General features: G+C 42.3%; 1 protein-coding gene across 2 annotated transcripts in view; it reads left to right on the forward strand.

Annotated features, from left to right (window-relative positions):
- ATP7B (ATPase, Cu++ transporting, beta polypeptide) overlaps window positions 1–11,543 on the forward strand; it is a 79,012-nt gene that overhangs the window by 36,516 nt on the left and 30,953 nt on the right. The window contains exons 4-7 of one of the 2 annotated variants that reach the window (XM_006758661.2): window positions 2,630–2,887; window positions 5,191–5,354; window positions 8,179–8,340; window positions 10,404–10,480. In XM_006758661.2, coding sequence (XP_006758724.1) covers window positions 2,630–2,887; window positions 5,191–5,354; window positions 8,179–8,340; window positions 10,404–10,480 — 661 coding nt within the window. The remainder of the gene's footprint in view (window positions 1–2,629; window positions 2,888–5,190; window positions 5,355–8,178; window positions 8,341–10,403; window positions 10,481–11,543) is intronic. The other variant, XM_015560608.1, reaches the window with a different exon arrangement.

Below are 11,543 nucleotides of genomic sequence, written 5' to 3' on the forward strand. Positions count from 1 at the left end.
AGCAAAATCGCATATCAGCCGAGCATACACCCAGCAGCGCTGCTGATGCCGGAACGGTATGTGGAATGAAGTGGGCGGGCATCGGGAGGCCACTATGGCACGGGGCAAGCACTATGGGCAGTCTATCTGAAGTGTACCTGGCGTATAAGACGACCCCCCACTTGGAGGCATATTTTTCAGGGCCAAAAAATCGTCTTATACGCCGGCAAATCCGGTAGGTTTGTATTAGACATAGTTTTGTAATATCTTTTTTCTCTGAAATTAATCATAATCATCCTTTGTAAGCTCCATTCTTATGTCTGCAACACCACATTTATGGCTGCATAGTATTCCATCTTATGGATGTACTGTAACTAGGTCAGAGTCCTCTTAGACTGTTCCCATCTATTTTATGTGTAGGTGATTGTAAATAATACTGATGGGCATCTTTGAGGCTAAATCTTTGTATATATACTTTATTAAATATCTGCAAGCATAAATGCTGGGTCACAAGGTATAAACATTATTTAATTCCATCACAAATATTTATTGTGCCTCTACTAAGTACCAAGTAGTTAGAGGAACTGTTCTTAATAATACATATTACCAAGTAATCATCCAGAAAGCCTATTCAATTGATATGCTCACCCGTGATGTTCACATAGATTAATAAAAGTTCCAGTAGCATAAGCTTGTTTGGGTTTTTGTTAACTTATTTTAACTTTCTTTAGCAAGCTCCAGAAGCCCAGAATTTAGTTGAGTCATACCTCCATGTTGAAGAATAGCAATGTGTAAATTGTAGGTTAGTAAGGGTATGGCGTGCTCTATAATAGCTGAATATTATGGAGATTGTTGACCACAGTATTTGGATAGAAAGGGAGGTGAATCCAGGGAACAGCTGATGAACAGGGAAAATAGGGAGAGATTGGACAGGAGGGCCGATGGGTATGGGAGGTGGAGTGTTAAGAGGAGGCCATAGAATAGAATTTGTGAGTTTGAGACTCCAGGGGTAGAGTCATTTTGAACAATGATAAAGTCTAGGAAAGTAAACTGTGCTGGTGGGTGAGGTGATGTCCTTGCAGCAATACGGTAGGGATCCTGGAAGGCCAGAGTGCTGAGGGTCTTCCATGAAGGTGCTGAAAGTGTCGACCAACTGGACTCTTAAAGTGAATAGAAATAGTTTGAGCACATTTCAGAAAATGAGCAAAACATTCTAAGATGTGAGATTTATTAAGAAGGGAAACTTAAAATTCATGGTCTATTGTCAATACAGGTTAATGCCAACTTTTATCTTCTGCAGCAGTGGATTTTTAAATGGGATTTCATCATTAAATGATGTAATTATCTTTTCTACATCATCAGCTATTTTGTGTCATCAAAATCATGTGACTTGCTGGATGAAAACATTCTGTATTGACAAAATCAGTTACATCGGTATATACATTTGTGGAAGAAAGAACAAGAGCTCCCCGAAATTTTTGTAATTTAGTGGGGGGAAGGATGGTCTTTTCAGTATATGGGACCAGATCAATAGGATATCCTAGTGGAAAGAAATTAACCTTGACTATCACCTCATACATATATAAATGTTAATTTGAAGTATATCATAGGCCTGATTGATTGATAAGTTGGGCTTCATTAAATTAAGGACTTCTTTTATCAAAAGAGACACCATTAGATGAGAGTGAAAACAAACCATAGACTGAGAGCAGATATATGTAGTTCAATCCACTGACAAAGGAATCCTGTTCAGAATATATAGGACTTCTGCAAACAATAAGAAAAAGACAACTCAGTAAAGGAGTTTTGGATCATTTTGATTCTCATGGCGAGGGAGCAAACCTCTGCTAACTAGAATGTAATAACAGTTAAAGGAACAGAGCCTATAGTTAAACAGACCTGGTTCAAAGCTAGCTTCACTATTACAACCTGAGGGGGTTAGGTCAAATTATTTAATTGCCGGGAGCCGGTCCATCCTTGCTGTTTCAAGGGACCTGGCATATATGACATACTGTTCTTAATGTTTGCTCACCTTCTTGGCGCTATGTGTTTTAACCAAGGTCACCTCTCCGAGAAAGGTTGTTTCCCCAGGTAAGGATTTTCCCCTGAAGTTAGGGAGGGAATAAAACCCTTTAACTAAGTGCCAGGCGGGTAATTAATCACTTTAACTATGAACAATCATACTTAAGCTACATAATCTTTACTTAGGATAATCTCCTTCAGTTGCTTCCTTGTAGTTTAACAGAACAATAGAGTAGTGACCTTGGAATGAAGAATTTAATTTCGTGTAACTAATTTCTTCATATAAAATGGGAATAATAGTATTATTTATTACATAGCTATTTTAAGATTCAAGGAGGTCACACATGTGTTTAGCAGAGTGCCTGGTGAGTTCTTATTGTTATCCTCATCTAATTAAAGCATTCATCTAGCCAGACCATTTCATTCTTCAAGTATCGGCATATTTCATGTGTCTGTAATTGTTTGCCTCTCTCTGATTGTGGGAAGAGAGAAACAGTGATGAAAAGGCCAACCAACTGATGTAAACTCTCCAAGCTTTCATCTGAATATTGTCAGGCTTGACCTCCTGCTGTCAAGAAAACCTCAATTATTTGTTCTAATTTGAATGATTTCTGACATTTTATTCCAGCAGACTATCCTGGCAACCATGTTGGAGAGCACAGTGTGGCGAATTCCACAGCACAAACTACAACTGGCATGCCTGTTTCTGTACAGGTAGTGGCTCGCCATGGTGGGGGCCCCCCTAAAATCCACAGCTCTGGCCTCTCAGCAAAGCCTCCACAAGCCTCCACAACAGTGACACCAAAGAAGTGCTTTTTACAGATCACAGGCATGACCTGTGCATCCTGTGTGTCTAACATAGAGAGAAACCTGCAGAAAAAAGCCGGTAAGAGACCTATACCCACCTGTGTTACACTGGGAGTGCTGCATCTGGACTGCCCAACACTGCATTCAGCAAAGTGGGCCACCGTGCTGTCCCTTGTCTCCACTGTCTGCATTTATCAGTGGCCCTGATAATCTGGTAGCAAGTTCTTATGTGATAGTATAGATGTTTGTCTAATGTTCATGGGCATGTTCTTTAAGAGGTATTTAGTTTGTTTGAGATAAATGTGTCTGAGTAAGTTAACTATGGGAATTCCAGCTTAGTGGTCATGGCACAATCTATTGTTAGCCTCCTCAATTGGCTTGTCCTTCTAGTATCCTTATCTTTCCCCTCCAATTCCATCAAGTGAATAAAAGCCTGTATTTTGTGAATTTCCAATTTCAAATATTTCATTTTTTTTGTCCCTGTAAACTATAGAGTGCTGTGGGTTTGCCAAAGTACATTTTCCAAACTACATTTTCAATATTCTCTTAAACCTGAAAGTGCAACAAAAATCCTGTCCCAATTTTTTGTTTGGAAAATATTTTAACCATGACCCTCCCATGCCACCAGAGGTAGACAACTTTTCCCGTTCCTCACTCCAGTGGTTTCATGTGTCTCTCTGATGTGTCTCCCTGGCCCTTAGAGTCAACCCTAAATTAGGATGACACTTTGTCTAGCCTCATTTAGCTCCCTGGAGCTTTCGAATGACCTTGTTCACATTGAGGTATTAAAAGGACTTCCTTTAGGGTCATCTACAGAAAGGCTGCCCATAATATTAACCTGGATCTCAAAGTGCCTATGTTTCTGTTCCTGACTTGAATCCCTTATTTTTATCCTTTATGGCGTTCTTTTTTGTTGTTAATCCTCACCCAGGGATTTTTTTCCCATTGCTTTTCAGAGAGAATGGAAGGGAGCAAGAGTGGGAGGGAAGAAGGGAGAGAAACATTGACGTGAGAGAGACGCATCTATTGGTTGGTGAGAGAGACACATTTATCAGTTGCCTCTCACATATACCCGAACAGGGGGTGGGGAGCAAACCTGCAATCCAGGTACATACCCTTGACCGGGAATCAAACCCATGACCCTTTGGTGCTCGGGCCGATGCTCTAACCAGTTGGCACACTGGTCAGGGCCCTTTATGGCATTCTTAAAGCACATCATTGCTTTCATCTATATCATTGGGTCTCAACCTTCCTAATGCCGCGACCTTTTAATACAGTTCCTCATGTTGTGGTGACCCCCAATTTCATTGTTACAAATTGAACATAATTAAAGCATAGTGATTAATCATAAAAACAATATGGAATTATATATGTGTTTTCCGATGGTCTTAGGCGACCCCTGTGAAAGAGTCGTTCGACCCCCAAAGGGGTTGCGACCCACAGGTTGAGAACCTCTGATCTATATCAATAAACCCCCTTTCCTCTTAAACCAGTGGTTCTCAACCTTGGCTGCACATAAGAATCACCCTGGGAATCTTTTAAAAATCCTGATTTCTGGGCCTCATCCTCCGGAAATTTTGTTTCTTTGTTACTAATGTTGTGACCCCACCCCATAACAAAGAAACAGAATTTCCAGAGGTTGAGGCCCAGAAATCAGGATTTTAAAAAGATTCCCAGGTGATTCTAATGTGCAGCCAAGGTTGAGAACCACTGCCTTAAACTAACACAATAGTGTTATTAGCAAGATAGTCCATGGGGTTTCTTTTTCACTTCTTGAAATTATCAGAAACTGGAAAACCAGTTTTGAAAATTATTTTTCTTTATATGAAAGTGACTGAAGAAAAAGTTTATCTTTACTGTAACAGTAGTTGCTGGCTGCAGACTAGATCCCTTGCTTTGAGATGCTTGCACCCATCAGTGTATTTTAGAGCCTGACTCGGAGTGGCCCCCTGGGCCAGCAGCATGAGCATCACCTTGGGAGCTGGCTGACCTGCAGAACCTCAGACACTACCCCAGACCCACGGAACCAGAATCTGTAGTTTAATAAGGTCTTCAAAGTGGTTCATATGCCCATAAAGTGTGAGAAGTATTGTTCTAGAACAGTGGTTCACACTCTTAGCCATACATTAGAATCACTTGGGGAGCTTTGAAAATGATGCCTCACACTCAACTGCAGATTCTGATTTAATTGGTCTGGGTTAAGAGCCAGGCATGATGGTAGTTAAAAGCTCCCTAAGCGGTCCTCATGTGCAGGCCAAGTTTGAGAATCACTGTTCCAGAGACTTCGGGGGCAGATGGGTTTTTTGTTATTGTTTTTCTAGGTTATGCTGAACACCCAGAGACCTTTCCTAGAGTGTTACAGCTGTAGCTTGATGGTTTCAGGTATTCTCTCCGTGCTGGTTGCCTTGATGGCTGGAAAGGCAGAAGTTAAGTACAATCCAGAAGTCATCCAGCCACTCGAGATAGCTCAGCTCATCCAGGACTTGGGCTTTGGGGCAGCAGTAATGGAAGACTACACAGGCTCCGATGGCGACATTGAACTGATTGTAAGTACAGTGAGTGAGCTGGAGCTGGGGCTAGCGGGTGGCAGGCCTCTGACAACCTGCAGATGTGACCAGTCAGCTTTCCCCATCTTGCATATATCCTGTTTGCTGTTGTTTTGTTTGTATTATTTTGTATTGTAGCCAACAGGACCTCTTCATTTTGTGAAGGAATGTTCGTTGTGTCAGAAAGTCACAGGAGTGATTCCATTTGGGCACATTCAAGCTATTAGGAGAAGGAGGAGGAGATGGTGGGAGTGTTGGAGGAAGATGAATTTAATTAAAATGGCGACTGTCCCAAGTTGGTGGTTGGAGGGAGTTGAATAGGAACACTCCATACAGCCTGCATAGAGGAAGCTAGAATGTCAGCGGTGTCTTGAGGCTGCAGGAGGTGGATCGGCACTGTAGCCAGTGCCATTACAGATGGAGGGGGCTTGTAAGTGGGCACAGGGCATCCAGGAGGTAACTGGTGACGAGATTGTCCTGAAGTGCTCAGTCTGAGTGAAGGCCAAGCATAGTTGCTGTTCCCAGTGTGGTCCCGGTGGCAGGTGTAGGGTGGTGGCGGTGGGGAGGCGGGTATTTTCTGTCCATTGTTGCCTGCTGCATGTGTCAACAAATGGTTGAAAACAACAGGTATGTCTACTATTTTGAAAATGCTATGTTTACAAGCACTTACGTACAAACCTCGTTTTGTGTAAATAAAGCAAACAGAAAAAATGCACAAGGAATTGAGTAATGCTGTTTTACTTAGGTAAAATAATCTTTTACTTCCTTCCTGTGTTTAGTCACTGCCTTAAGGTAAATAAATGTTTAAAGAAAAAGTACTAAGGACACGAATGGCACTTTGACCTGCTGATAAGTGGTGTTCTTTGTTGAGTGAAGTCTTTGCTCTGGATGGGCCTCCATGTGTGTTGAGGGACAAAGGGTGGTACTCACTGGGTTACGGCTCAAGTCAGCCCCTGTGATCTGAGCAGGGTGCCTGCTCAGACCACTATGGTGTGGAAAAATCTGAATCAAGAATATGTTTGGGAAAGGTGAAACTTTTTTGAGAAATGTTTTTATCATCACCTGTTCAGACATGTTATGTGTGTATTTAATGGTATTCTGGGAAATGCTGTCCACTGATCCTTGGAGGAGTGAATTATCTGCTTTGCCTTCTACATATTACAGGGATGGAATATCTCACTCCTGTTTCTCAAACCAAGATACACAGCATGGCATGGCAGAGTGGCATAGCTTTCACTGGGCTTGAATTCAGGCTCTGTCGCTGCAGGGATGTGTCCTCACCCGGTCTGTGAGATCACCTCACGATGCTTGCTGCAGTGGTGCAGAGCCAGGCTCCGCTCTCCACTCATTGGTGTGTGACTTTGGACAAGTTCCTAAACCTCCTAGTGCTGGGGTTACTGAGATCTGCCTTGCAGGGTTGATATGAGCAGGATAGTGCCTAGGGCAGTGCTTCTTAAGTTGCAAGTGTTATAATAAGTGTTACCTATTATTACTATAAAAGTAAAATGAGATCTTAGAAGCAACATTGAAATATTTATAGACTATAGAATTCTATTTGCACAGCCACCTGCCAGCCAGTAAGCTTCTTGTCTGTGTGATGGTCCTTCCTTTCCTTCTTTTCCTTCTGTCTCATTACAGATGAGCTGATATCTCCTTTTCCCCTAATTCCACATGGGACTCTTCCATTTCTTCTAATACGTGATTCTCGGATTACTGATCCAGATTTCAAAGTGTAGCTCTAGTCTCATTCCAGTACTCATTACCCCTCCATGATTTCCCATCAAGTGCTGGCTTAGCAACCCTTTTAATTTTAATTTTAATTTAATTTTATTTTTTGTTAATCCTCACCTGAGGATATTTTTCCCATTGATTTTTTAAATTAGAATGGAATGGAGAGGGAGAGACAAAGAGAGAGAAGCATTGATGTGAGAGACACACATCGATTGGTTACCTCCACACGTGCCCCAACAGGGGCTGGGGATTGAGCCTGTAACCAAGGTACATGCCCTTGACCAGAATCAAACCTGTGACCCTTCAGTCCGTGGGCTGATGCTCTAACCACTGAGCCCCCAGCTAGGGCTTAGCAACCCTTTTTAGTTGGGTGCTCGAGATCTTCATGTGGTCCCAGCCAACATGGCAGGTTTCCTCTTCATTGCATATCCCATGCCCTGCCAATGTTGACTATTGGTTGCCAGAACACCACATGCTGCCCTGCCTTTTGTTTTTTCCCATGCTTCTCTCTGTGGTTATTCTTACTTTTACCTGGAAATACCCTATTCATACTGTGGGACTGCCTCAACTCCTATCAACTTGATCACTCACTTTCTCAGTCATTTTCTTCTGTTGATAATGAGCTATTGACATTCTTACCCACAGCTACAGACCAGATGCCAGCAACACTCGGGACCATAGAGAGTATTTCAAGAGCTCAGAGGGTTTTGTAGAGTTGCCCATCCTTATCAGTTTGACGCAGAGAAGGTACATGCGCTATTATTCTGGTGTTGCTGGTGAGATGACTGAGACAGAGTGTCGTTGGCTGATGAAAGCCCATAGTTGTCAGAGCTGGAAGTCACACCTCCGTCATTTGCCATCTGCTTAATAGCATGGCTGTGTCTCCTGTACCAGAATTGGGGAAGAACCACTGTTTCTATACCTGATGCCGCGGGTGAAGGATTGGGGTGAAGATGTTGCTCACAGCGTTTGAAGGTGGGAGTGCAGAGTCTTGGGGAGGGTGCTGTGGGAGGAGGGGAGGCTCAGAAGCTCGTGGCTGCCTGTGTGCCTCTTTATCCTGGGTCAGCAGGATTTTTGTCATCTTGTGCTGCAGATCACTGGGATGACCTGCGCTTCCTGTGTTCACAACATAGAGTCCAAACTCATGAGGACGAATGGCATCACCCATGCCTCCGTGGCCCTAGCAACCAGCAAAGCCCATGTGAAGTTTGACCCAGAAATTATCGGTCCGAGGGATATTGTCAGAATTATTGAGGTAAGTCAGTCATTTAAAAAGTTATTCCCATCTTTTAAAAAACTAATTTATACCTATTGTGTGTGTGTGTGTGTGTGTGTGTGTGTGAGAGAGAGAGAGAGAGAATACAGCTAAGGGAAAAGGGTCACCTAAAATCTTTTAACTTTTCCAGTGGAAATAAGATGAATCATTGAAAAATAAACTGAATATCAGATATTCTAAGAGGCAAATCAGTGAATGGATAAGAATGTTGGAGAAAAAAGATGTTATTTTTTTAACTTCAGATATTCCCTGAGGAACATCAATATTGCCGAGATACCTGGTACATAGGGTTAAATCGCCTAAGTATATTTTTTAGGTATGATTTATGTCTATACCAAGTATCTATAGACTAAAGAAATGTTGATATTTGAAAGAATTATATGCATTTGCCACTATGCTAGGCCTGCTTTATAATGGGAGAGTTTGGTAATTTTTCCTTTGGAAAATAAATTAGAATAGTTTTCACACACCCACTACCTCTCTGTTTGTCCACAGACATACCATTTCATTTTTAAGGTCTATATTATACTGCACCATAAGAGGAAGAGCATTAGTGGTGATCTGAATGGGTTAAGACAGTCAAAACCAAACAAGATTAACTTGTAACAACTAATGGTAAAAATAAATGAAGTTTAGGAAACTACTGCTTAGGAACTTGCTTATGAAATGAAACATCTTGTAGCAGGTTTAATTTTGTCTATATTTTTCTCTTCACTGTGTGTGTGCTGCATGCATGTGTTTTAAGAAAGATGTCTGTTGAATTGCTTGGCAGAGCTTTTTGACATGGAAGTAATACTGTCACTCTGCACTGCTGGACAGTGCCTCACACTCAGAGACAGACAACACAGCTACTTTATCAGTTGAGGAAAGATCCCAAGAGGGGCTAAGTACTTTGTTCACTGATGCCCAGCTAAAGATTGTAGGACTGTCTTTCAAACTCAGCTCTTACCAGCCTTTCTAGTGCTACCGCACTACAGGTGTGTGATATGGCGTTGATTAGGCTAAGAAGTCAGACTGCTATACTAAGTAGTAGGGAGGGTCAAGGTGGCACTTTGAACATAGCTCAGTATCTTTCTCCTGTATAATGCCCTTGCTGGCCTCCACGCTGTTCTATAAGCTTGGTAACGGCCCCCTCTTTGTCCTTACTTGAGGCCAAGGTCTGGCCTCTATTCTTGTGAGTCTGGGGCATCTTTTCCTAGTATAATTCAGGTGGTATTAGTTGTATAAGGATTTTCTTCAGACTATCTTAGATGCTCTTTCTCCCACCATTGCTTTAATTTTTGTGTGAAATCCCAGTGCCAGAGTTGTGGAGCCCTTTTTCATTTTGTGTTAGCTGACAGGACATTCCCTGACAGCTTTTTCTGTGTGTATTCCTAAAGGATATTAGAGACATTTAGTGATCAGATCAAATAAGGCAGAGAGGGCAAAGAAGAGAGGCAGAGAAGGAAATGTTTGGGTTAATCCCTGAAGATACCATCAGAATGAGGTCTCTGGTCTCAGTGGAAGTGACAGCTTGCAGATATTGAAGTAGCACTGTCTGCTCAGAGTGAAGAGGCCTGGGTTGGGAGCCAGGAGAAGTGAGCACTGGATCTGGGTATTCTGATAATGCCGTGCCTTTGGGCAGAGTATTTAACCTCTCTGACCCTCAGTTTCCTCATGCAGAGAATGAAAGCAGCTGACCACTCTATATTTGGGATTCCTTAACTCAAAAATTCTGAGTTTACAACTCAACACTGATCAGCTTGGGGCACACTGATATTATCTCCAGAGCTGCTGCCTTTGTTGACGGAAGGAACAGGAATTGCCATCTGAAGCCATCTCCTTGGGATGCAACAACCTCTAAGCATAGATGGTGTGGGTCCTCTGACAGAATTCATAAAGTGATTTGGGTAAAGTTGTGGGAGGAAAAAATAGTACATTTCTCTGAGGCAATTTTAGATTAGCTTTCTAATATCAAAAGATGTAAAATACTTTCTACCAATGTATGTTTTAACCAAGTGCCTTTCTCTTTGTTTTCCCCACCCTTCTCTTTTAATAATAAGGAAATCGGCTTTCATGCTTCCATGGCCCAGAGAAACCCCAGCGCTCATCACTTGGACCACAAGATGGAAATAAAGCAGTAGGTAGAACAGAAAAGATCAACTGAAGCTCTTGCTTCCCTCTCCCTGGGTGTGACGTGCCTTACTCTGTGCTCCTCAGTGTCCCTGCTTCCCTGATTTCCCACAGTGTTATCCACTTGGATTGGTTGCCTTTACCCTTGTTATGTTAACCCTCTAGTGCTGTCCGCTAGACTTTTCTGCTGTGATAGAAACGTTCTATATCTTCTCTGCCCAGTATGGTAGCCACTAACTAAGCTACTGAGTACTCAAAATGCAACTAATGTGACTGGGGAACCGAAGTTTAAATTTCATTTAATTTAACTAATTTTAATTTAAATAGCCACCTATGACTGGTGGCTAACAGATGGGGCAGCACTTTTTTTGTTTTCTAAATATTTTTTATTGATTTCAGAGAGGAAGGGAAATGGAGGAGAGAGACAGAAATATCATGATGAGAGAATCATTAATCAGCTGCCTCTTGCATGCCTCCTACCGGGAATGGAGCCCACAACCTAGGCATGTGCCCTGGCCAGGAATCGAAGTGTGATGACCTCCTGGTTTCTAGGTCGACGCTCAGTCACTCAGCCACATTAGCTGGGCAGGGACAGCACTGAAGTTGGAAGGAAGGGAGCATGGACTTTTTATTTTATAGTATTTTTGATAACTTATTTGAATGGGTTCTAGAACCAGGATCCAAGGATAAGAATTGTAGCCAGTTGGAAAGGAAATGGCCTGAGAAGCAGGAGACCTGAATTCAGTCATTGTTTCAGATGTTCACATATTCATTCAATAAACAAGGCCACTGTCCTAGCAGGACACTGTGCTAGGTATAGGGGCAGCCGTGGGCAAACTACGGCCCGCGGGCCGGATCCGGCCCGTTTGAAATGAATAAAACTAAAAAATAAAAGACCGTACCCTTTTATGTAATGATGTTTACTTTGAATTTATATTAGTTCACACAAACACTCCATCCATGCTTTTGTTTCGGCCCTCCAGTCCAGTTTAAGAACCTATTGTGGCCCTCGAGTCACAAAGTTGCACACCCCTGCTCTAGTCCAACTGCTCCATTTTACACTATTGGTT

Source organism: Myotis davidii, unplaced genomic scaffold (genome assembly GCF_000327345.1).
Source record: "Myotis davidii unplaced genomic scaffold, ASM32734v1 scaffold1035, whole genome shotgun sequence".
Lineage (NCBI taxonomy): Eukaryota > Metazoa > Chordata > Mammalia > Chiroptera > Vespertilionidae > Myotis > Myotis davidii.